Genomic DNA, 27,538 nt, shown 5'->3' with positions numbered 1-27,538 from the left:
GGTGACAAAAGAAAAACAAAACAAAAATAATGAAATTTGTTTAATGGATTTTAGAAAGTGGTCCTTAGAATTTCTAAGTAAGGATTTGGGATAGAAAGTTTTAAGTGAGAGTCTGCCTAAGACAAGGAGCAGGGTTAATTCTTCTCAGGCTCAGAAGTTTATCTCGTAGAGCTGCGGTCCCCCACCTTTTTGGCACCAGGGACCAGTTTCATGGAAGACCATTTTTTTTCCATGGACTGGGGTGGAGGATGATTTTGGGATGAAACTGATCCACCTCAGATCATCAGGCATTAGATTCTCGTAAGGAGCACGCAACCTAGATCCCTTGCATGCACAGTTCACAATAGGGTTCGCACTCCTATGAGAATCAAATTCTGCCACTGATCTGACAGGAGGCAGGGCTCAGGTGGTAATGCTTGCTCGCCCACCACCCACCTCTTGCTGTGCAGCCCTGTTCCTAACAGAGCGTGGACCAGTACCCATCCACGGCCCAGGGGTTGAGGACTCCTGATCTAGATAATTGAGTTAGGGCACTCTGCAATATGGCTTTTGTTGGTTTGTTAGATACTCTTTCACTATCAGGATTTTTATATTTCACATATTTAGGCTTCCAAGCATCACATTATTTTCCCCAGTTGCTTCTATTTAGAAATCAGCCACTGGTCACCTGTACGTACTAAGTAGCACTGTTGATACTTTGCTTTTGTTTGTTTATTAGTAGGGGTGGACTTTTGTAGATTGAAGCCTCCCCCCTACCCCCAACCCCCATTTTTTAGCCTTTTTTGCACTTAACAGGAAATGGCGAAGTGACCACACTTGTTGGTCACTCCCTAAAGTTACACCAAGCAATGTTTTAAATATTACCTGGTTTTATCTCTGACTTTTGGGAGAACTTTCTTTGTGTTCTATTGACTTGCTTTGCTTTTCTGTTTCCTGTAGAAACGCTCCAGAGGACAAGTGCTGTTTGATAAAGTGTGTGAACACTTGAACTTGCTAGAGAAAGACTACTTTGGGCTTACGTATCGAGATGCTGAAAACCAGAAGGTGAGTGATCAAAAGCAATGCAAAATAAGATGGCTTGAACTGCTCATTACTGCCAGAAAGTGAACTGAGACTGAATGGGTGGATCACTTTCTCCGCCTCCCTTCATACTCCCACACTTTCTACTTTGAGTCTGTAAATGTTGTTAATCATCTATTCCTTGATGAAGGAAATCACTGACAGCTTCCTTTAATCTGGAATATTCTGGTAACAGTAAATGAACCCTTGTTTTTCATGCTTGAGTTATTTGTGGTTCCTGGAAGGCATTTTATGTGGTACGTTTTGCGGCGGGTGGCGGGTAATATATTTCAGTAGATTATTTGAACTAATGCAAATAAATTGATATTTATGTAAAAATCATGCTCATACCCCAAAATTCTATGAAGATATTATGATTGTAACCCATAAATTGTCAGGGCAGTCCACTATTGCTGCTGCCCTATTTTTCATTCATCTTTTTATGCTTTCATATTGTTTCTTAAATCAGAATATGAGGGGGATTGTGTGCTTACCTGACACTTATCTAATGTGTTTAGTACATGTTTTATGTTTAATGCAGTATCTCTGTAGACTTTGTTCAGGGCTGTATCTCCTTAATCCACATAACTACCTGAGAAATACAGAAAAGTAAATCATTTCCATTGCATTCACACTGGAAGCTGAGTCAGAAATTTTGCTCATAGTTGTTACTAGTTTTGGTGTTGTGCCATAAATCATCCTTAATACCTCCCGAATTCTCCAGACAATGCCTAACTTCATTATTAAACATCTGATTTTACCAATGAGGAAAATCAGAAATCACAAGCAACTGTTGATTTGTTAGGGAAGCTTCCTAGGTGGATGCCTGAGGATCTTTTATTACAGAAGTCTCTGATGTGGAACTGAATAGCTAGGACGTCAGTATATCCAGTATATTTTTAAATTTATCCTAGTAACTTGTTTGAACATAGAATCTTCTGCCTTTTCCCCTCCGTTACTGTGCTAGCTTGAATCCCTGAAGGCAATGGTTATAAAATAAAAAGACTTTTGTCGGGCCCAAACTTCATACATGTGCATTTTCTCATTAGACCAGTGCCTGGGCCTTTGGAGGGCTTGGCAGAGGGGCACCAGATGTGGGCCAAGGACCACAGTGAGGGAAGCCTTCCAACAACCACTGACTTCTCATTGCGTTTAGGGAGAGTCTGTACCTAATCAACATTAAGTCATTTTTATTCTCCTCTGATTCAAATTCAAAATGTCATTTCCTTTTCAGAATTGGTTGGACCCTGCTAAGGAAATAAAAAAACAGGTTCGAAGTAAGTTCCTTTAGATTATTTTTTTGGAAATGTGAAGGTTTTCAGAGAGCAAGTTGTCGGAATTTGTAGCCCATACCTAAGTGGCTAGTGTGAATACCAACTTTTCTTGTGTCAAATTTGATCTGGCAATTCCGATAGTATTCATTTTGTAGTTGTCACAACTTGGGAGTCAAAGGGACTGCGATGCTTGGCCTGTTTCTCTGCCTGTGAATAGATGTCAAGTATATGATTTAATCAACTGATGTTAGAATTGGCAATTAACCATTTAAAAGTTCCAAACTGCATTATTAATGTTCCAACAGTCACAGAAGTATGAAAGGCCAGATAAAAGTCATAATCATTTCATAGCTTTGAAAAGGAATAACAAGTCAAACTGAAGGTTACTGTCTGGTAACAGCCTCTTTTCCTAGTCCCCTGAAGGCAATTTGAAAAATACATATTTTAATGGACCAAACAATTGCATGAGCAAGTGACAAATTCAAAATACAAGTAGCTAATAAGTATTAAACAAGTTGCTAAATTTTACTAATAATTAAATGCAAATTAAAATGACACATCATTTTTCACCTATTCAGATGACCAAAGAATTAGGGTTTAATAATAAACTATAGCACTTATTTACTCAATTGGTAGAATAAGTTGGTTCAGTCATTTCAGAGGGCAGTTTGTCAATATTTATTAAAATTTAAGCTGTACTTACTCTTTGATCCTTAATTTCACTTGTGGAAATTTATTCAGCATATGTATTAATGAGGAAAATGTGCATTTGTATAGCAAATGAAGGTTCACTATCTTACTATTTACGGTAGGAGAAAACTAAAAGCACCTTAATTATCCATGTATAAAGAAATTATTAAGTCAATCATGGAATAGCCATATAAATACATATTAGCTCTCCTTAGTGAAAATCAGTTTGCAGAATATTTTCTATCGCACAATCACATTTGTTTTTAAAAAATTATATCTGTATAGATGCATGGAAAACTTTTGGAAGGCAGGAAGATTTTATTGGTAATTACTCCAGAAGTATATCATCCAATGTAGGGGTTGAGGAGGAGGAGTTTTTAAAATTTTTTACCCTTTGCTATAGCTCTTACTTTTGCCGCAAACATGGATACTAACTTAAAATAACTATATTTTTATTCATATTTTTGTCAGTAAAGTCTAAATTCTTCCAAACAACTAATTCTAGTTAAAGAATACATTTAAGAGCAGTTTATTAATGAGAGCATCATTCCCATTCCAATAAGTAAAAGTTTTCAACAGTTTACTATTAAAAGAGCAAGCAAATACTTCTTAGTGCCTTTGAAAGTCCTGAGCTATCGAAATAATACCCCAACTACTAATAAAACATAATTAGTAGTGAACAGTTTGGAAATGGTTCAATACTAGATAATATCCGAGAAAGACAAAAGTATAACCATACTTCCAGATATAAGAAAGTCCACTGATTATTTATACAATTAAGACCTCTTTTCCGTATGTTTGAGGGAAATTTGATGTATCCACTAACCAGAAACTTGATAACAAATTAGGTTAATAGAAACAGTTAATTGAGATGGAAACCAGAGATAGCTGTAGTTGTGATAAATAAATGAAAACACTACTTATTTTTTGTTCTGAGGAATCCTAAGAAAAAAATTAAGGTAAATATTTTTCTAAGGAGTATTAAAGAGTTATTCAAGTAGACATGCTGAATATATATCATAACATTTTGTGTGCATGAAGTTCTCTTATTCATCTAATTAATGGACTAAGCTGATTAATAATTGCAAAGCACTTTGACAATATATAAAATGTTCAAGGATAAGTCATATCATGACAGGAGAAAGGCTGTATAAACTAATTTTCTTTTTTATTATTAATAGGATTCATTTTTTCTTTAACTTCCCATTTATACTGTCTTCTACCATCCTTTCAAAGAGAAGAAAGCTAAAGGGACAAGATAATCAAAATAAGAGTTTTAACGGATTTTTTTTTACCGTGCAGATTAGGCAGTGTATATGACTTTGCCATAAAGAAAACTGACAGTCTTGCAGATAAAAAAGACAAGGAAAATTGGAATTTCTTTAAAAATAGAATTCCGTATTTTTACCTGTATTCTTTGTTGTTTCCCATCCACTAAAATGCCCTCTTGCCACAAAATTTTACATTCAACGAAAGCAGAGAAGTATTACCTTATCTAATGTTATTATTGTACCATCATCTCTACTTCTAAAATATAAATGATAAAAGGATGTTCCCATGCTTTTTATGCTGTGGGCTTACAATATTCCTTTAGAATGAGATCTCTAAGAAAATGGAAACAAAGCTAACAAATATCTTAAGTCCAAATTTATGATAAATAGAAAATTCTAAAACTTCATGCCTATAATCCCAGTTCTTTGGGAGGCCAAGACGGGAGGATCACTTGAGGCCAGAAGTTCAAGACAAGCCTGGGCAACATAGTGAGACCCTGTCTCTATGTTTTTTAAAAAATTGTTTTAATTAGCTGAGTGCAGAGACACATGCCTGTAATTAGTTAGTCCTGGCTACTGGGGAGGTTGAGGGGGTTGGATTACTTGAGCCCAGGAGTTCAAGGCTACAGTGAGCTGTGATTGTGCCCCTGCACTCCATTCTGGGTGTCAGAGTGAGACCCTGCTTCTAAGAAACAGAAAATTTTGAAACTGAAGAGTTCTTATGAAAAAAAATTCTTATTCCAGTCATCTTTTATGCATGATGAATCTTAAAATGTCTAAATAGACTATATTTTGTGATCTTTAAGTATGTTTTATGATACAGTAATTTTATAACATAGAGCATATATCATACTTTTATGACAAAAATACAGTATGTTAGAAATTTTAAGATTTGTCTGACATAAAAGACTAACATTAGAAATTTTTCTTAAGAATGAACTATCATCAGTGTTACAATTTTCTATTTATCATACATTGGTAACTTAAAATTCCACATCAGCATTATAGAAATATTCATTTTAATGTGTTCAAGCTGTTTCATTTCCTCTTTCTAACTAGGGCCCTCATTTGAGCAGATATAGAGTTGCAAACTTATTTATTGCATAAGCACTTCCTTCTCAGTGGATTTGTTTCTGTCACATTCTTTATGGGGATATGTATTTGAGCTTTAATCTGCCTCTCTCATTAATTTCCAGTTTTATGCCCCATTTAACTGGACTTTTTTTTTCTTGATTGAGGTGTAGATTGTATTATAGTTTCTGTACACTTTCCCATTGTTTCAAAATACTGTCCTGAAAGGTGTATTTTTTGTGTGTTATAACCTTAGGGAAGTGGATTCCTTAGTAGTAGCAGTGATTTTCAAAATGTGTTTCCAAAGACCATTTTTATTATTAGAACCGTAAGGGAGCTTACTGAAGCCATAAATTCCTAGGCCACATTCCAAATCTCTGAAATAAAAATTCCTGGGAGGAAGCCGGGGAATTGGCATTTTTAATGGGTACCTCAGGTATTTCTTTGGCTCACTGTAGGTTGAAACTTGCTTTCCTAGAATGAGGATTTTGGCACTCAATGTCTTTTCTGTATATTTTGTTACTTATTAGTGCCTAACTTGGATATTTATTCTAAGATTGTGTAATTACATTGCTAAACTAATCATTGGATTCAGGGCCTGCGTTGAAGTGAATAAAAATTATAAAAGAGCAATAAATGCATTTCCCATAACTAATCCATTAGTTTTAATTCTACTTGCTTGGGGGAAAGCCAGCTCTCATGATGAACCTTGCCACTGGCAAGTATTGAAGGGATCTATTTTAATAGGAAGTGAGTAGGAATCAGTAAGAAAATACAACCAAATCAGACTGTTTTTGGAAAAACAAAAGGACTTTTTTGAGAACAGTGGGAAAAACAATCACTAAAATGTTTTCGACTGACAGATGTATGTGAATGGTTTAAAAATGATATTAAGTTCCCAATAATGCTTGGTCCTATGCTAAATCCTTTATAGGGCACCTCTATAGGGCATCCGGTAGAGTTCCTGCCATGTAGAATCCTACATGTGATGTCAATGGTAGTGTTAAGAATTAACTATAAGTAATACATGGATCTATGCCATTTATGACAGAATGTAAGAAACTGATGAAGCTAAATATTGCCTCAGATGCAAGAGAACAATGCAGAGAAAGGATCTAGGAAATACAGTACTGTACCTTCTTTTGAATGTTTGGGAAGGGCTCATGGAGCAATGAAGTTTCCAGAAGTCATTTAATGGAGAGACAGGGAGATTCGGAAGTCTTAGGAGAGTACTGGAAGCATAAGGGGTGGAATGTGAAGTCGTAGAATCCTAGAGTAAGGGCAGGTCAGTGGCCACTGGGTGAAGCATGGATGAAAGGCCTCCAGGGTGGAAGCCTGGGGGATTGGGAGGAGTTTTTCAGTAAACCATTCAAAATACAAGCAAGACCTAGGCTATGACACTTTTAGTGTACTTCTTGGGTAGAGGGAACAAATATAAACAGCACCACAGAGAAGGGATACCCAGACTTTGGTAAGTTACTGCATTTACAGGCCAGAAGAACAGGGTGACTACAAGTTAAAGTAATGATCACATAGTAAATGTAGAAAAAAAGAAAAGGGTATTTTCCATGTTTATATTGATAAACCATATACAATTAGAGATAGTATTAATGAGATGTGGAGCTTTGTTAAGGCTTCGTAATGTTTTAAGGATATGTGTTGACAATACAGAGAGTAGACGCTTGTGAGCTGACTCCTGGTTGACCCTTTTCAGTGCTGGAGAGGCCTTGAGTAGAGGCCACAGGATAAAGATCACGAAACATAAAAAGGATCTGGCTAAGTGTCAGGCTATGGAGGTGCAGGTGCAAAATTTGGCAATGTGCAGAAAATACATTCAAGTACCTATTGCATCAAAAATCTCCCTGAGCAAGAAAATAATTTTCAACAGCCCACAGAGCAGCCCACTTACTAGAACACTGTTCACTGCAACAAACCTTTCCCATAAAACAAACGTATGTTGAATAGTCCCTTGACGTTTATTATAATTGGATTTGACCTGTAATAACAAAGCAGAAAGGACAAAGAAAATGGGAATTATGTTTGTAATGTTGGTCTGTGAGCTATCCAGACATTCGCAGCAATAAATCCAGCCACTCCCAGACTTATCTGATTGAAGATTATTCGTATCATTCATGTTTTTTCCTTCTTCCAAGTGCTTACCTTTGATTCTGAAAAAGGTAGGAAGTTTGATCAGTTTCTTTACTAGTTAAAAGTACCAATAAAGGATTTGATTGGGGAGAAGTTTAGAAATTAGACGAGGTTTCAGACTTATCTGTAGATTTCATATCACCGAGGTTTCCCAGTTTTCCATTAATGATCAAAAGTTGCCTGGGTGTTAATGCTTGGAGTTAAGACTGTTCTGGCCATCAATTAGAGTCATAAGGTTTTTCTCGAGGTTTTACTCTAATTTTTTTCCATCGTTGCAGGTGGTGCTTGGCACTTTTCATTTAATGTGAAATTTTACCCACCAGACCCTGCCCAGCTATCTGAAGATATCACCAGGTATTTGAAAGGCTATTCAAAAGACAAGCGTCCTGGGAGAGTTGTGCTTCTCTTCAATGCTCCGGAAAGGAGTGTGCTTACATCTGGTAGCCTTACAATCGTCCACGCTCAAATGGCAAACAAAAGGCAAATGAACAAGAGCAAACATCTGATGAGAAGATTTGCCAAATCCTATCTTTTCACAGTTGAATCTTTGGTGCCAGGATGATATTCCCTCTGCTTGACCCTGGTGGGAAAACATGCAGAATTGAGATACTGTCATCCACCCACCATAGTCAAATTGGATGGGATTCAGCCTTATATGATATAGCAGCTCTTAGTTTTTCTGCTTTAATACGTAGAGTAAAAATGTCCTTGGATGCTTGTGCTTTTTATATAACCAACACATACACACACACATAAATTTAAGTGTTTACTTTCTATGTCCTGCGTATACAAGGAAAATGATTAATTTGTTTTCTAGAAAGAAGATATTAAAGAAATCAAAACAAAAATATTTCAGTAACAGCTTTGAGTGTGAAAGGGGATCTCATTATAAAGCTGTACTGGATGTCTTAATCTGGGCTGCTATAACAAAATACTATAAAGTGGGTGGTTGATAAACAATAGAAACTTATTTCTCACCATTCTGGAGACTGGAGGTTTGAGATCAGGGTGCCCGCAGGTGAGGTCCTGGTGAGGATCCGCTTCTGGATTGCAGGATGCTGACTTCTTACTGTGTCCTCATGTATTGAAAGGGTGAGGGGGGGTCTCTCTCCAGTCTTTTTTATAAAAGCACTAATCCCATTCATGAAGGCTCCACCCTAATCACTTCCCAGAGACCCCCACCTTATGATCCCATCATCTTGAGGGTAGGATTCGAACGTATGGATTTGGAGGGGAGGGCACACGGACACTGAGTTCATTGTTCCTCGTGTGCTCTGACCTTCTAGGCTTCTCTGCATTCACCTTAGAACTCCTACTCTCTTGCTCAGCTCAGTAGTAAGTTTATGACCAGTCAAAGCAATTTTGTGCAGTGTGTGCAGAATTTTCTGTGTAAGCTTTGCATTCTTTTTGGAGGGCTTTACAGAAAAGGGAAATTACTCAAAACAACTTCAATCACTTGCTACAGTTAAAAATAATTTCACCAGACAATATTTAAGAGAAGGGCAAAAATTAGTTCCAGAGGATTTCTTATATTTGCAATAAATCAGAGAAAATTTATAATTTCTTACTTAAAGATACTTTTTAGTTGCTGTTGAAGAACTGTTTTATTTTGGCTAATTTGTGGTTATAGAGCCCATATATACCTGGATTTGAAAACGTAGTGCATGGTGGGCCGGGTGTGGTGGCTCACGCCTGTAATCCCAGCACCATCCTGGCTAAGACGGTGAAACCCCATCTCCACTAAAAATACAAAAAAAATTAGCCGGGCGTGGTGATGGGTGCCTGAATTCTCAGCTACTTGGGAGGCTGAGGCAGGAGAATGGCGTGAACCTGGGAGGCGGAGCTTGCAGTCAGCTGAGATTGTGCCACTGCACTCCAGCCTGGGTAACAGGGTGAGACTCCATCTCCAAAAAAAAAAAAAAAGAGAGAGAGAAAATAGTGCGTGGTTTCTTTCTGTTGACTCATGTAATACTTGTAGAGCCTGTTAAATGTTTAAGGATTTTTTCTGTCATAATTACATGGATTTATGTCACCAGCCTAAAATCATATTTAGAGGGGACCTTAAGACTTTATCATAGTCCTCTGCTTCCATAGATGAACAGTTCATTCTTATATACAAGGTACCAGGTGTGTTTTGTTCTGTCCATATGTGAGGCTGTGCTTGATATTATTAAAACTCATCAACGTTAACACTTACCTTGAGGTCTTTGGCAGTTAGTAATTTATCTGTAAGTCTTAAAAGCAAAATAACAGAGAAGACAAATCAACATGTTTTTATGTAGGTCATATTTTTATGATATGGCAAAATTATATGGAAAATGTTAATTTCTCCAGTTTAAAACTGCTTATGGTGACAAGATTCTCGAATTTTAAGGTAGGAAATCTTTATATCTTAGATAGATTTTAAGAAGCTATCTAAATTTTAAAAATGAGAACTGAAAACAGGAGAAATTGTGTTATTATAAAGAGACTACCTCATTAAGAATGCAGGAAATTGAGAGTGAAGTTTATAATGAGATAGCTGTTGAGTTACCTGCAATCTGTTTTGTTCATATAGTAAGACCGGTCACCTTAATATCAAAATACTTCCATAAGGCTAATTGGGGCCTAATAATCACACAATCATATCACTTAACAATGGGGGACACGTACTGAGAAAGGCATCTTTAGATGATTTTGTTGTTGTGTGAACATCCTAGAGTGGACTTGCACAAAGCTAACTTGTAGAGCCTACTATTCATCTGGGCTCTATGATAAAGCCCATTGCTCCTAGTCTAGAAACCTGTACAGCATGTGTCTGTACTGAATACTGTGGGAAATCATAACACAATGGCAAGTATTTGTATATCTAAACATGGAAAACATACAAGAAAAATACAATATAAAAGATTTTTTTTAATGGTACACCTGTATAGGCCACTTACCATGAATGGAGCGTGCAGGCCTGGAAGTTGCTCTGAGTGAGTGAGTGAGTGAGTGATGAGTGAATGGGAAGGCCCAGGGCATTACTGTACACTACTGTGGGCTTTATAAACACTGTATACTTAGGCCACGTTAAATTTATTTTTAAAAATTTCGTTCTTCAATAATAAATTAACCTTAGCTTACTGTATTTTTTTTTACTTTTTAAACTTTTTAATTGACTTTTGTAGTAGTACTTAGCTTCAAACACACATTGTACAGCTACACAAAAATATTTTCTTTCTTTATATCCTTATTCTGTGAGTTTTTTTCTATTTTTAAAATTTATAATTTGTTTTTACTTTTAAAACTCTTTTGTTAAAAACTTAAGACATAAACACATATATTATTAGCCTAGGCCTACACAGGGTCAAGATCATCAGTATCAGTGTCTCCACCTACACATCCTGTCCCACTGGAAGGTCTTCAGGGACAATAACACACATGAAGCTGTCATCTCCTAGGATAACAGTGCCTTCTTCTGATACCTCCTGAAGCACCTGCCAGAGGCTGTTTTACAGTTAACTTTGTATTTTTACAGGTAGAAAGAGTACACTGTAAAATAATGATAAAAAGTATAGCATAGTGAATACATAAACTAGTAACATAGTCACTTGTTATCCTTATCAAGTATTAAGTTCTGCACGTGATTGTATGTGCTAGTCTTTTATATGAGTACGTTTGTTTACACCAGCACCACCACAAATGCGTGAGTAATGTGTTATGCTATGACATTAAGATAGCTACGACATCACTAAGCAATAGGAATTTTTTAGCTCCATTTTTGTCTCATAAGACCACCATCATATATGTGATCCATCATTGACTGCAGCATCATTTTGTGGCACATAACTGTATTTAAGAGCATTTTTACATTATAATTCCCCCACCCAAGGATTTCAGAAAATGTGTTGGGGACTGTTCATTTGACTTTAAAAGTTATTTTAAAAGATGTTAGAAGAATACGTCTTTAAGTTTCTTTTAGACTGTGCTTTATTAATAAAACCCTATTATGAACGTTGACTTGCTTCTAAATGCCTTTAAATACTGTCTTTTGTAACCAAGTATCTTTCCCTTCTATCTAGAACAAATATGTATGAAGGAAATATCAAAATATATAGATGCTAGAAAATTTATCCTAGAGAGGGTTGTTCTACAGGGAGAAATTATTTACCCACAATTTTTACCAAGTGACCTCCTTTTCCTGTATCCTCATGCTGGCCTTCGTTGTCTTGTGCTTTTGGTTCCTGGAAGGTACTACCTCTGCTTGCAGTTGCGAGATGACATCGTGTCCGGAAGGCTGCCCTGCTCCTTCGTTACTCTGGCCTTGCTGGGCTCCTACACTGTCCAGTCAGAGCTCGGAGACTATGACCCGGATGAATGTGGGAGCGATTACATTAGTGAGTTCCGCTTTGCACCAAACCACACTAAAGAACTGGAAGACAAAGTGATCGAGCTGCACAAGAGCCACAGGTTAGAGGCAGAAGCCCTGAGCGCATTCATTTAAGTTGTGCCTTGTTGGGGGAGTGTCCCGCATACAACCCACCTCTTCACAGTACTGATTTCGTCCATTAACGGCGAGAGTTGAGCGTAGTGTGGGTCCATGCGCGGTAAAATTCTGAGATGGGTAAGCTCTCACTCGGAGCATCCAGGTGTTCATTTGTAGTGCTTTCTTGCAAAGCCCTTTTTCTTCTTCTTCTTTTCTCTTGTGTCTGCTGGTGCCTCCATAGGACTTCTTCTTATGAGATAGCATGGAGCTAAGGGGGAAGTATTGCAGCCTACCAGGGAAGGGAAAAGCATCATTGTAACGTATTTTTCTTCTCATCAGAGGAATGACGCCAGCAGAAGCAGAGATGCATTTCTTGGAAAATGCCAAAAAATTGTCCATGTACGGGGTAGATTTACATCATGCTAAGGTATGCATTTTTTTAAACCCCAAACTTTCTATATATTGTTATTTAACTCGATGTTGTTATCACTGTAAACTGGTGACTTTTACTTCAGTTCATGTAAATGAAACCTTTTAGAATTCAAATCTCTGTTTGTCTTTTAAGCCTTACTCCACGGTACAACAAATGTAGCTTTCTGATATTTAATGAGGGGTTTGCTCTTTGTGTCTCAAACTTGTATTACTCCTGGGCATGGCCTTCTGAAAGCCCATGATAGGCAAAGCCTCTGATGGCCTTTTGATGCAGTTAGAAACCTACCTTGACCCTTAACAAGCTCTTAGTTCACCCTGCCTCTCCATCACAGTCTTATTTCCCACTCTGTGCTGTCACATGACCTTTGCTCCCATCAGACTCTGCTTCTACGCTTTCCCTGACTATGTCCATCTCTGGACTGTCCTCCTCTTTCCTGTCTGTTTGTCCAAACTTAGCCAATTGTCCAAGACTCAAGCGTCACACTTGTTAAGTGCCAGACACTGTCTGTGGCCCTACCTGGATACATACCAGGCAGTCAGTAAATTCATACTGAATTTAAGAAGTCTACCTCCAAAGTTTAGGTACTCTGACAAATAATCAGAACTCTGAAATAAGATTGTTGTTTTAAAGTTCACCTAGGCTAAGGTTTGCTTCGTTGACTGGTGATCGATGAAATGTTAAAGGTGTATCTTGGGAACAGAGTCTTGGGAAGAAAGAATTTGGGTTGAGACTGTAGCAGGCTTACAATTGTGAGGATACACAAAGCAGCTTTGACTCCGTGTCATGCTTTTTCTGGAATCTCTGTACTTTTCAGTAGTGGTAGAATGAACGTAGGACTACTAGTCTTTTTAAACAGCCCAGAATAAAAGTCCTGTGGAAATACAAGAAAATTTTTATGAAAACTTTTATTAGCAAAACATATAAAATTTGTTAGGATCCTAGGTTTGGATTCAGAGGCATTAGCAGGGTTAAAAGGTCAATGTTAAAGGTCAGAGGTTGTTTCTTCTGATTAGGTCCAACAGGATGACATTGTTCCTGTTTAGGGATGTGTGTTTGACTTTGATGGACAGGGTTAGTCATTAATTTCATGGTCTGAGACTCACACAGAACGTGCAGTTACAGGTTTCCAGGCCAACAAGTGTCTTACACAGTCGGGTTTGGGGCCTGGAAATGAAGAGAATTTCAGCTGGCTCTGTTCAAGCAAACGCCTCAGCAACCCTGCGGACCCATTGCAGGGAGCTCTGTGGTCTGTAGGTTCTGTCGATACTGGAAGTTGGGCTGCGCTTTGGTTAGCGTTTGGAGAGCAGACTAATCCCCAGGGATTTTGGGAGGAGAATGGGGGCCCTGGAATCTCTGCAGGTTTGATTGGTTTTGCTGTGGATCACTCTGCACGTCACGTAGGATGAGCTCTCCGAGGCCTGAGCGCTAGCAAAATCTCTGTGACTTGGCGGAGGCTCACACCAGGGATGTGCTGTTACGTTGAATGCCAAGCTCTTTGACATTTGCGTATAATTACGACAGCAGGTGTAGCTCTGTTTACTTGCCAGTTCATTATTACACTTTTTCACTTATTTTGCACTCAGATAACAAAGATGTTTCTATTGTATATTAGGTACAAGGTAGAGTGAGAATTTCAAAATGAAAATAAGAGCAGACATTAAGATTTTTAAATTTCTCTTAGTGTTTCCCCCGAAGAGGCTAAAAGATAAGGAAACAAGAAGGAAATGAAGGGAGCCTGAGAATTTGAGTGAATCTGAAGCTATTTTTGAGTTACATCACACACTTTGATTCTCTTACTGCCCGGAAATAAATAAATAAATAAAAGATTAGGGTGTACATTTCAGGAAGTACACCTCAGGATGTATCAGTGTTTCTATCAGTAAATATAAAATCACTTAACATTGCTATCGCTACAGAATTAAAATAGATGGCTGCCTTTTTCATTTAATAATGTGATTTGAAATTATGCCAGTTAAAAAGAAAATTAAGGAAGTACAAATGTAGCGTTACAGAAATTTTTCTGAATATTAAGTATAACAGATAATTCAGTTATAGATTCAGTTTTCCCATGCCACCACACTCCATCATTTGAAGAAGGAAATTTACTGAAACAAATTGGAGCTAATTTCCGGTTATGAGCGAGATGCCTTGCTTCTGTTGATGGTATGAAAGACCCTGAGCGTTACAATCCATTTAAAACTTCTGAGCTGGAATCCTGTATGAAGAATAAACACGCATATTACACAAAGGTCCTATGTTTTGGAAAAACCTATTCTAAATGTTTTGTTTTTTCTTTGTACATCTGAGTCTGGTTGTTTGTCATTTAATGTGCATCTTGATGGGCTTTGTCAGAGTCATTTATTTTATGTAAGATTCTGAAATGTAGATATAAGTCCATATAGGATATCCCGCAGAGCAGTAGATGCTGAAGGATGGCAAAGTTTGAACACTGATGTCGAATTAAAGAAATCGTATGCCCCTTTATTTTCATGATGACTGAGACTATTCAGGTCCACCCCAGTGCTCCTTGCTAAAGGGAGTGCACATGTATTCATTGATAGTGAAATGCACATGTCCTCAACAAATACTGTTGTCATGACTTTTAAAACCAAAGATTTCTCAGGCCCAGCAAGGTAGCTCACACCTGTAATCCTAGCACTCTGAGACGGGCGGATTGCTTGAGGTGAGGAGTTCGAGACCCGATTGAATAAATGTAGCACAACCCCATCTCTACAAAAACAGAAAAATGAGTCGAGTGCGGTGGCACCTGCCTGTGGTTCCAGCTACTCAGGAGGCTGAGGGACGAGAATTGCTTGAGCCCCTAGAGGTGGAGGGTGCAGTAAGCCAAGATGGCACCACTGCGCTCCATCCTGGGCAACAGAGGTAGACCCTCTCAAAAAAAAAGAAAAAAAAAAAAAAGATTTCTCAAACTAACCTCAGTACTGTGGCCTGTGGCAGAAAATTTGAGATGAAAAGTATCATTTTTCTTGCCATGCAATTAATGAAATCAAGACTTGCATCCAATTAAAAATTGCACTCATTTCTGTCATTTTCATTTTTCATTCACTTTTCTTTCAACAAACATGTAATGGCTTCGTGCATGCAAGGTAGGCAGTGCGCTGGCCGTGAGATTACAAAGGTAAACAGAGCTCCTGCTCTCAACCAGCTCTTGTCTCCAGGATAAGGAAGACAAGTGATAGTTTATTTCAGTGCCATTTGCTAAGGGTGTACTAGAGATAACAGATTGATTTTGGGACACAGAGAGGTGTTTTTTGGAGGAGACAGGAAGAGGAGGCATCAGAGCCTTCTTCATCTTCCTCAAGAAGGGAGCTACTGTTTTCTTAAAATTCAAAGAAGTAACAGGTGATTAAGGTTTTTATTAAAAGTTTTATTGTTACCTAATAATGGAAAAGGTTTCAAATGTCCTTTCCCTTGGTAGGTTGAAGGTACACTTTCTAAAGTCCTGTTCTATAGTTACCAAAAAGAAAGTGAGTCAAAGAGAAGTGATTCTGGCAGTCCTTCCTCATTCCTGCACTCTGCCAATGGAGTAAGGTGGTCACCTCTGAGTGGTGGTGCAGACAGATTGACTGGTTCTAAAGGATCAGTAATACCAGCTGCGTGTCAGCATCAGGTTATAGCTCTTTAAATCACTCTTTCAAATTAAAGTCCTAGATAAATGGTGGGCAGTTTCCGGTCTTTGAGTTCTCCTCAAATTTTATTATATTGTAATATCCTGCCATCAAATATTTCCACTCCTGCAGAGTAATTCAGTATGTCATGGAATGTTACGTTTCCAAAGTAAAATATTTCATTTTAAACCAATTATGCTTTGTTGGCAAACTTACATTTCCCAGAGATGGACCAGTATATGTATTTCTGATTCTGGACATTTCCATCTTCTGCCTTGCATTGACAGCAGATCTGGGCATCGCTTCCGATGGGTGGTCAGCTCATGACCCTTTCTGTCCCCTGATTCCAACAATCAGTGGGACCAGGGATGGACTCTGACCTCACATATAATCCTGCCTGCATCCTATCTTTTTCCTTCATTCATGGCCACCACAGATGTTCATTTTACCCTGACTTAAATGGAATACAACATTGGGAAAGACTGTATGTGGTATATCTCCTAAGCTTGACACAACATCTCTAATGACTGCTGGACATCACACATCCCTAGGAAATTACCTGAACATGAAATGTGCAAGTAGCAAAAGGAAGTTGCAGTTCTAGTATGATCTCACATTTGTTTCTTAAAAAAACTATACACATATTTAAAAAATATTTATTATTTATATATGTGAGCCATATTGCTAAGTGTGATTACCACTGGGCAGTGTGTTTGTGTGGAGGGAATGGTGGTTGCTGGGGAAAATACATTCTTATATTTTTTTATTCATTCATACTTTAAAAAAACCTATTTCATATTTAAATTTTACTCTGACAATAATGGTATATAAAAAATATTTGGGCTCTTTTTAAAGGAACAGCAACCAAAACCCTCATAGGAAAAGTTAGGGTCCATCTTGTTGGCATATTTGTTGGTTAAGGGTGCCGCCTCTGGAACCAGGCTGTGTTCAACTGGGACTCTGTACCTATTTTCTCTTCTGTAAAATGGGAATAATAATAGCAACCATTTCAATCACAGTGAAGATTAAAGGAATATATGTAAAGCAGAGCAGTGCCTGGCAATTGACAAGTGAGAACTATGGCTACTATTACGACTGTTATTAACATACCTTCATGGGCTGGGCCCTCTTGGTGTGCAGTATTTACTTTATAAGTCTGAGACACCTGGGAGAGCAGATTTTACTCTAACAAACCTCTCCATAGTGATGAACATCTTCACCAAAAGGCTAGTGTTTAATAGTAATGTTTTAAAAATGGCTGCATCATTTTGCATATGTAAACCAGCCATTTATATTTCTGTTGTGGATGCTTAAATATTATACCCAGCAGAAAATGGAAATAAGTTAGATACTGATCTGTTGTTTCTTGCTGTTTTTTCCAGGACTCAGAAGGGGTAGAAATTATGTTAGGAGTTTGTGCAAGTGGTCTGTTGATATATCGCGACCGGCTGCGAATAAACAGATTTGCCTGGCCCAAGGTTCTAAAGATTTCATACAAACGGAACAACTTTTACATTAAGATCCGGCCAGGAGAGGTAAGTATACCCACATTTGCATGTGCGTTAGGAGGAAAATCCCTGATAGCAAGCAAACATTTAAATTATCTGCTTATGAGTTCTGAGCATTTTGGGACACAGTGAATTACATCTAAGTGCCTGAGAAAATTTATTGTAGATTTGCCCAATAAACAGTAATAAAGAAAATATTCTCTTCTTTTTTATATTGTTCCAATATTTCCTACTGCATACATTAATTGAAGGGTTTTTAAAAACGTATTTTAATATAAAATCCAGTTTCATGAATAATTTTGTGTATATTTCAAACAGTAATGGATAAATCTCTTCCTCCATATCCTGTTGTTATTTCTTCATGCTCTTTCTACTTGTCCTACAAATCGGGTTGTACTTTAAAGTGAAAAGCTTAGAGGTCATGTACTTCAAGGTACAGGGAATATTAGAACAAAGGACAGTGAGTGTGAATTATGTCAATGTTCTATAGCTCAATATATGCTTTTTTTTATAAGTCAGAGAAGCTAATGAGAGAATCAAAAGTGTTAACTAGTCCTTACTCCTTGCACAACAGCCTCCATGATCAACTTGTGTTTATATTTTGCTTAGTGGTTTGTACATAATAGTAACACATATCTACTCTTATTTACTTAAGAGATAGTTAATAAATACCTTGAATTTCTAATTGGTGTGGTTAGTATAATTGAGGCAGTCAAAGCTCAAAGATTCTAGCATACTTATATCTCTGAATGTTTTCTGATATAATATAGAGTTACCTCTTATCTTCAAAATCTATTTCTCCACTGGAGTTTCTTGATGGAAAATGCAATTTTTAAAATTAGAATATCGGCTGGGCATGGTGGCTCATGCCTGTAATCCCAGCCCTTTGGGAGACCAAGGGTGGGAGAATCACCTGGGCCCAAGGGTTGAAGACTGCAGTGAGCATGATTGTACCACTGTACCCCAGCCTGGGTGACTGAGCGAAGACCCTGTCTCAAAAACAACAAAAAATTGAAATATAAAGCATGTAATGATGTTTAATATGAGTATAACATCATACCCATCTATGATGACTGAAATAATCTGTAAGCTTTTCATGTAAATACGTAAAATTATAGTGTTTTAAAAATATTTCCTAAAGATTATGTGTTTAACTTATAGCCAATAGATAGTCATTTGACTTCATTGAACATTTGTTAAGTGAGCACCTATTTATTGTCAGGTATTAGAAATAGAAAGAGAAATATGAGCTTGTTCCTTATTAAGGAATTTTCTGTTTAGCAGAAAAATTGATTCATATACTTTGATTGGAACAGCATGATGCAAATGAGATGATATTCTGTAGGCATGGGGTGAGCGTAGTATTGTAAGAGGCCAGAGGGGAGAGCTGGAGAAATGAATCAGCAGACACTAGTGAGTCATGGGAGGTTTTAAATCAGGATGTGACAGAACTAGGTGAATATTTTGGAATGATAGATTTCTTAATGAAATTCAACTACTTAGAAATATGATGTGATAAGACCTAAACTAGGGCAGAGGCTCTGGGAATAGACTGGAGGGAACAAATTCAAGAGAGAGATTTGAGAGGCAGAAGCAGCAGATCTTAGAGACAGGGTGGAGGAAGGAATTAAAAGAGGGAAGAGTCCAGGATAATCAAAGGTTTTCAGTTTGCATGATTGAAGCCAATGGAGATGACATTAGGCAGGAGGGAAAAGGGGAAAATTTTCAGAAAAACAATTGAAATCCCTTTGGAACAGATTTTCAGGGAGTAATTCTTGCATAAGAAGGAGTTGAACAGAGTTGTCAACTATATATTTTATTCAAGGCCTTAGACATGGAATAAATTACTCAAAGAGCAAGACAAGTTAGAGAAAGAAAAGGCCCTAAAACTAGAACTCTGGATAATACTACTATTTGAGAAAGGGTCAAGGAGATGAAGAAATGACAGCCAGAGAGATAAAAGAAGAAACATAGGCTGCTGGATGACCAGGAGATGAGTTTCAGAGGAAAGTGGTTAGCTAGTAGTACCATATGTTACAGAAGGGGCACGCAGGGTGTGGACTAACAAAAGCACGTTGAACTTGACAGTCAGGCCCCATGATGACATTTCAGAGTTCAGAAAGGTGTGGGGAGCACCTGCCAGGGCGTGTTGAGGTCAGGAGTGAGGAGCAGAGGCAGCAAGTAGTGGCTTCTGCTTCCTGAAGTTTAGCAGTGAGGCGTGAGATGGGGTTGTGGTGCTGGCAGAAACAGGCTCAGAAAAAGCTGTTGTTTCACTCCTCTTCTCTCTGTTTTTACAATCTTATTTACAGCCTGAGAGGAGTGAGGAGAAATTATTGGGAACACACAGGCTCTGAAGAAGTTGAAAGAAATTGATATAAAGCACAGAGAAATAGATACTAATAAGCTATTAATACCTATTCAGGTAGTCTAGGAGCCTGCATCCTCCTTGCCTATAGAGGTCGGCAGAGACTCTTCCCAGCTTCCTGCGGCAGAGTGCAAGCTGACTCTTCCATATAACCCCGGCATTGGCAGAGTATGTGCATATTAGTTGCAGGATGAATAAATGGATGATGGTTTAGTCACAGCTACACTGTATCTGTCTTGACTGGGTCCCTTGGACAGCAGTGATTTTTACAAACACCACTGCGCATGAACATGCAGGGTGAATAAGAAGTTGGGAAAGGCAATTGCGGTTGAAGCAATTGTGATGTATTTCCCACTTCCCCTAATCATCCTCAGCAAGCAAGAAATAGAGGTCAAACATGATTGTATCTCACATGCCATGCATATGACCCCTCACCTCGGTTCTTTGCCACATAAATTATTTTTGCTATTGATTATGGCAGTAGCACTGGTTGTTTGCTCTTTGGGGAAGCCTTTACTGTTTAAGATGATTGCCCTCTGGTGGTCTGATGTGTACTTTCTTCACAATGTGAAAACCTGTGCATCTGCAGTAATAAAGTATATTATGCAGGAAATGAGATGAGTATTTCACCTCGAAAAATCAAATGGCTGATAAAGCATCATCTGAAATGTACATGCTAAAAGATATGAAAATATGTTCCCCCAATCTCTGATCTTACGTATGATATAGAGAGACATTAGCATTTAACACGATAATCCATAGTGGAACACACAAATAAAATCGGCAGTCTCGACACCAAGTTGTCAACTACCTAAGAAATATACATATTTCCTGGCCAGATATTAGGAGAAAAATGTCATTTCTAAGAATGCTGTAGACTATATCTGTAAACATTTGGTTCATTTCTGTACCTTGCAGTTGAAGTCATTGTGTCATTGAGAAACCATGAAAATAAAATTTAAAAGTGGTATCAGGACAAATTGATTTCTGGAATAAATTAAAAAAAAACCCTTTTGTGTTTAGTTTTCAGTAGTATCATAAGATACACACTTATTCAGAAGACATTTTACTGTATGCATAATGTGGCTACTTGTACCTGCAGCATTTTAAAGACACATTTTCGAAATTAACAAATGAATGCGTATAGCATGAATTATGCATGTAGCAATTGATCTAGTAAGTAAAGTTTTTAAATTCTGGTGGCAGTATGATTTTATAAATTATTTACAGGGCTTCTGTTATTTATAATTTTAAACTTTACTCTTCAATGGATTTTTTTTTTTATTTAGTTTGAACAATTTGAAAGCACCATTGGGTTTAAGCTGCCAAACCATCGAGCTGCCAAGCGTTTATGGAAAGTATGTGTTGAGCATCATACATTTTTCAGGTAGGAAGAGATTATTTTGTTTTTTCTCTAAGGAATAATTATCATCACTGATACTGAAAAAGATTGTCAATAAGAAAAATATGGAATTTTATTATTTCTATTCCTTCAAGTTCATTGTCACCATATTTCTTGATAAGAAATCCTAAAAGAACTAGGAAAAGAGTAAATTTGAAGGATTTTCCGTAATTTGTCATGTACTTACGTGTCCCAACCTCCTCCTCTTTAGTATATTTAGTGTCTTTACATTATTTTTAAGGTGTCCACTTCAAATATCCAATCTATTCCTTACTATTTCAATTCCTTACTATTTCAGTGATTTCTTAATCCCTGAATCCCTTTACCTACCTATGCATGGTATGAGACCCATCAAATTAGGCACCCAACAACAAATTATCACTCTTCTTCTTAACTAATATCAATCTATTTAGTTGCTGTTTGGGCTTATAGAACCATAGACTGTCTACTTTGCATGGAATGTTAAAAGTTCATCTAGTTCAGTACAACCCTCATTTGCATATCTCCTCTCTACAACATCCCTAGTTGATATATACTATGTGCATTTTTTTATGAAATCAGATTTATTTAACTGCAATTTGTGTGTTAAACGTTTAGCACGCAACACACACGACCTCTCAGAGTAAAAAGTTTAAACAGCACTCTCAATATTGTACTTAATAGTCTTTCTGCTGTTTTTCTTTATTCTCTTTAGACTGTTGTTACCAGAAGCACCTCCCAAGAAATTCTTAACCTTGGGTTCCAAGTTTCGTTACAGTGGCAGGACACAAGCGCAAACGAGAAGAGCCAGTGCGTTGATAGATCGCCCAGCACCTTACTTTGAACGCTCCTCCAGCAAACGTTATACCATGTCTCGCAGCTTGGATGGAGGTAGGCGTCACTTACTGGCCCTTAGTAACCTAGTACCTACCCCAAAAAGAGTATGAAACTGTCATGAGCTTTCAGTAAGCATAGATATTCCTGGATATTGTACGTTGAAAAGCATTTGTTGCTCATTGACTGAATGGCACATTTTTAAGTCTCCCCCAGTGAAATGAAAGTCCCTTTGTCAGTCTAACATCTGCAGGTTTATGTAAAATTACATGAAAGAATGGCATCAGGGAATGAAGAAAATAGCTTTCTTAAACTGACACCCCGAATTTGGAGAAAGATGCTCTCATTCTAAATATAGTAGTCACATACTCTGTGATTTGATTCTCTTGCCAACAAGTCTTAAAGGATTGGTAGGTTTAAGACTATTTGTTTTATAAATCTGTAAGTTACATTTGTTTCTGTTTCTAAAAAATCTTCATGAATGAAGTGTGGCCTTTATCAGTTAGTTGATAATAGCTGGTAGAAAGGATGACATGCAAATAACGGAGCAAAGGGCTGTAAGTTAAATTCTCCTAGTTGTGCTAATTACTACCCCAGATGGACTGGGAGAACAGGCTGTGTAGGGGTTCTGTACTGCCAAGTCAAATTAGTCAAATGGAGAGATGATCACTCAAACAACCTTTTTAGGGGATAACACAACAGTGAATTTTTAGTAGGGTTTTGTTTTATCGAACAGTTTCATGATTGCTCTCTGGAGTAATATGGAGGTACGCTTTCTACTGCAAGGCATGCCTGCTTAACAATGCTCTGGAACTGAATCATGTCTGGGTCTCTGTCTTCTAATTTGGAGCACCTGGAGGTTTGTTTTTAGTAGAAGATCTTATCCTGTGCAAGTAAAAAGAATTAGGAGTTTCTGGTATGCAGGTCGTGGTTTAAATAATAAGGAAAAACATAAATAAAAATAAACAAAAGTTACAAGTGCCTGAGACCATCTCCTTCCCTACCTTTTTTGCCACTGTTCCCCTGAGAGTTTCAGCTCTGCCTTCCCCATTTCACCAGCTGGGTGATTGATGGGGAGAGGTGCTCCCCGAATCTCCCAACTAAAAACAACTGTCTTTTTCTAATGGAATACTTTGTGAACAGTTTACAGAAGAAATCAAAATGGCATTATTAGTGCTGTATTATGTATGTTACTAATGAGGTGGGAACTGTACTCATGTGGCATCGGTAAATCCAGATTGAAGTCCAGGCTCTGCTGCCCTCTGTCTCTGCGGTGGTTGACAAATGATTTCAGTTCTTCAGGTCTGTTGTAGTCATCTGTTATAATAGGAATATTATATTCAGACTTTGATGGGGCCGTTGTGAAAAGCAAGATATATGTGAAAGCACTCTTGTTACATAGGCAATTATCTCAATCATCATATTGATAATTACTCTTTTTCACATTTTTAAAAAAATTTCAGTAGCTTTTGGTATACAAGCAATCGGTTTTTGGCTACGTGGATGAATTGTATAGTAGTCTGAGCTTTTGGTGCACCTGTCACCTGAGTAGTGCACATTGTACCCAATATGTAGTTTTTTATCCCTCACCCTCCACCCACCACTGTCTGCCTTCTGAGTCTCCAGTGTCCGTTGTATTACTCTACATGCCTTTGCATACCCATAGCTTAGCTGCCACTTATACATGAGAACGTATGGTATTTGGTTTTTCATTCCTTAGTTACTTCAGGTAGAATAATGACCTTCAGCTCCATCCAAGTCACTGCAAAATACATGATTTCATTCATGTTTATGACTGAGTAGTATTCCATGGTGTATATATATACCACATTTTATATCGATAATTATTTCTACAGGCTTTTGTGAGCTAGCCTAGGAAGTTCATTACCGTTGTGTGTTTTCTAAGAGTTTCCGGAATACCAAACTTAGAGCCAGCCCTTTTGAATAAAATAGTTATCAGGACTGTTTCTAGCTGAATTAAGATATTGAAATACCCATGTTAACATTGAAGCTTTTCTTTTCGGTTTATCCTATTGACTCTTCTTTCTCCTTTAGGTTGTCTCTATTACCTATTTCTGTATGTTATTAGTATTTGAGGAACTTTGTAGAATCGCACTTTTTTTTCCTGAATATCCACTTTGTTCAGTGGTGTGCACCCCAGGGAACACATTGGTTGTGAATATTGTTTTCCTTATGACCTTTAGTGTGATAATGACTGCTGAGAAGACAGAAGACAGTTGTGAAATCAGTGTACTAACGTCATGCTGTCTCTTTCTCCCTGCCCAAAAGTGATGTTAGTATGTGCAGGCTCTCGCTCTTCGCAGTCCTGCCGGCTCTAGTGTGTTTGCTGCTGCTGTTGAGCTGGGTGGCACAGCTGCATGTTGCAACATAAACCGCTGTTTTGCAAGGTTGCATCTTACAGAGGGTGGCCTAACTGGTCTATTAGGAAGCTTTGTCTCATATGAGCTTTTTCAATAGTATAAAGAGATATAAAATGTCTTAGTGAAGATATTTTAGTGGCATAGTTTAACTATCAAAAGGATTTCAGAGAGGATTTCATTTCAGAATCCTTTTATTTACATTTTAAAATTCCTAACATAATAATGTAGATTATATTTTGTCTGGGATTAGTTACTGTGTATTTGAAAAGCCACATTTATAAGTTTTAATAAATTTTATGTCTGAAACCTAAAATAATGAGTACCAAATTTTAAGATTTAACTCAATTAAGCATCTTTTCACTAAGACGTTTTAGCTGGCATGAAAGGCTATGTCTTATTCTCTTGCGTTTGCATGTTTTGTATTTGCATGAATTTCATTTAGCAACATTCATTGTGTTTTCCCAAAATATTAGAGATGAGTAAATGTATATGCATATTATGGTAGCCCATTTAAAATGCAGTAGAAATGAAAACATTTCTGTGCTTTAGACGAATAGAATTGCCATCTGTATTTTATAATCTCCACCAAGATGGTTAATTTTTGTTATTACCCGTGGAGCTTTTATATTGTAAGAGTGACAGACTTTTCAACGTTAATAATAAGAAGAAAACCAGTTCAGTGCTTCTTGGTGAATGGCACTTCCAAAGAGCCAAGTGTGTTAGAGCAATTGTGTACTGTAAAGACTGCCGTTAGGTGTGGAATTGGCCACTACGAGACTGGTGCCAGTGCCAGCCGGTGACTCCGGGTGATAACAGGCCCAGCGGCAGCCTCGCCTCGTGGCCCTCCACTCATGTCCACACTTACACACATCCTCACCAGAGAGCCTGAGGAGAGAGGACATTCCAAGACATGAGCATTTCAAGAATGTTAAAGCGCTGGTATAGGAAATACAGGAAGCTCGTGCTTACAGGAAGGTCCCTGCAGCACTGATTTGTTTTCTCAAGACAAACCTGGTATTTTGTGATGGTATTCTTTATTTTCAGTGAAGATATAATTGGTGGTGTTCATCTGTCTTCTGACCTAACTATTTTGGATTTTATTTCTTCAATTGTATTTGCTTTTAGCGTCAGTGAATGAAAACCATGAAATATACATGAAGGATTCTGTGTCTGCTGCAGAGGTTGGTACTGGCCAGTACGCCACAACAAAAGGCATCTCTCAGACCAACTTGATCACCACTGTGACTCCGGAGAAGAAGGCCGAGGAGGAGCGGGACGAGGAAGAGGAAAGACGGAGGAAGGGGGAGGAAGTCACGCCTGTCTCGGCCATCCGGCACGAGGGAAAGGTATAGCTCCCAGACTGCCTGCTAGAGCTTGCTGCAGCTTTTAAGAATGACTAAATGATGCTGAGGCTGTAAACCAGGAATGTGCTGAGATTTAGGGTAAATCATATGTCAGCACTGGTCACATTCATATGACAATTTTTAGATTATTCCTGTTTCAACATTTTTCCTCTGAAAGATTCATTCATAGCTCTTTGAAAATTTGTATTTTAATAACTTGTGTGCTATGTAAGACTTTCAATAGCTGTCCTGTATGTGTATCTTAAAAATACTTTTGGTGGCATATTACACTTTTCTGTTTGGGCTCACATTTCAGAACTGTCACTAAAGCTGTTTTCTTTGTTTCTGGCCCCATTCTCCTACCTAAGTACAGCATATTTTTCTAGATATGCAATTATCATATTACCATTCTTCTGGCTATAAATACATGGAGTGACCATAGCCTGTGTGTTTTTACTTACAATCTAATCAGCAGAGTAGTGACTGGCCGTGTTTTGAAAAGGGATGTTAAGGCAGAAGGTTGCAATAGAAGATAAAAAGTGAGTTTGGCAGCAGTTTCTTCTTTCAGTGTTTAATTCATTCAACTTTGTGACATCGTTTCACCCCAAATTAGGTATCTTTTTTAACATAATTTTTAAACAGTATGTTTTTTTCTGGTGATCAGCACTACAAAGCAACTTTTCAGAAAAATACTTTAAAAGTCAAAATACACTTCAGGAGGTTTATACCTAATAATAATGGAAAAACAGAGTGCCTCCTGGCCTGTACAGAGCATAGAGTAAGAGGAAACAGCAGAATGAAAATGCTCGTAATAACTCATGGGTTATCCTAAAATTTGAGTAAATTTGATTCATGAGTGCTCTTTTGTACATGGGCTCTTCAGATAGAGATGGAGAATCACTACCCCGGATTCTATGGAAAGTGTTCCTTTTGGCAAGAATTTAGCAGCGACATCTTAACATAGACAAATCATTTTTGTAGTTATATTAAAATATTACAAATGACCCAATCCATCATCTTTGATTTTTTAGGATAAGATCATTTATTTGGCAAACACAAAATTAGGCACAGAGTAGGAAATAATGGCAGGGATGTTTCAATAACTTTTGCTGTTAAAATGTGCTTTGTTCTAAATTTTGTTTTTACACTCTTCCTGTCTGTTCAGTCAAGGAAGGCTTTAAAGGGGACAGAAAAAAAGATAATCCACCCAAAAAAACAATACGTGGTTCTTCTTCTTATTCTAACATTTTGTAAAATCGCCATGCCAACATAAGATTCCCGTGGATGTATAAGTATGAAGAAGTGACACATCAATGTAAATGATTTTTAGTTTTGCTCCCAAGATAAGGCCAGACATTTTTGCTTTATTTGATTTTAGAAGACCACAAGTTTGTTTGTGTAAATCATAGCACTAAGCTGTCCTCACTCGGTGCCATTTGTGATGTGGGAAAATAGAAAGACAAAGGACACTGCCAGCCTCATAGCCTGAGTCTCTGAGAAGCCAGCACTGTGGGCAGAACATCTTCAGGAAGCCTGTAGCTGAAATCTGGTGCTTGTATAGGTGTGGGCTGGCTTGGTTTCCCCAGTGCAAAGCTGTCTTAGAAATGACTTCAATAATCAGCATGGAAGGTAAAATAAACCTTAATTTTATCTTACTCCATCTTCAAAAAGTAACCGAGAGGGTACTTATTTTTCAACCAA

At 37.7% G+C, this 27,538-nt stretch overlaps 1 protein-coding gene across 50 annotated transcripts in view; it reads left to right on the top strand.

Moving 5' to 3' along the window:
* The window catches only part of EPB41L3 (erythrocyte membrane protein band 4.1 like 3), a 246,116-nt gene that overhangs the window by 192,936 nt on the left and 25,642 nt on the right, over nt 1-27,538 (top strand). For 32 of the 50 annotated variants that reach the window (XM_077975604.1, XM_077975601.1, XM_077975594.1 and 29 more), the window contains 9 exons: nt 940-1,044; nt 2,294-2,336; nt 7,792-7,867; nt 11,729-11,947; nt 12,303-12,390; nt 17,408-17,560; nt 21,188-21,285; nt 21,995-22,170; nt 25,620-25,840. In XM_077975604.1, coding sequence (XP_077831730.1) covers nt 940-1,044; nt 2,294-2,336; nt 7,792-7,867; nt 11,729-11,947; nt 12,303-12,390; nt 17,408-17,560; nt 21,188-21,285; nt 21,995-22,170; nt 25,620-25,840 — 1,179 coding nt within the window. The remainder of the gene's footprint in view (nt 1-939; nt 1,045-2,293; nt 2,337-7,791; nt 7,868-11,728; nt 11,948-12,302; nt 12,391-17,407; nt 17,561-21,187; nt 21,286-21,994; nt 22,171-25,619; nt 25,841-27,538) is intronic. The other 18 variants (XM_077975597.1, XM_077975588.1, XM_077975599.1 and 15 more) reach the window with 1 other exon arrangement.

Source organism: Macaca mulatta, chromosome 18, assembly GCF_049350105.2.
Source record: "Macaca mulatta isolate MMU2019108-1 chromosome 18, T2T-MMU8v2.0, whole genome shotgun sequence".
Classification (NCBI taxonomy): Eukaryota; Metazoa; Chordata; class Mammalia; order Primates; family Cercopithecidae; genus Macaca; species Macaca mulatta.
The sequence above is the reverse complement of the archived record's forward strand: the minus strand, read 5'-3'. Positions and strand labels throughout refer to the sequence as shown.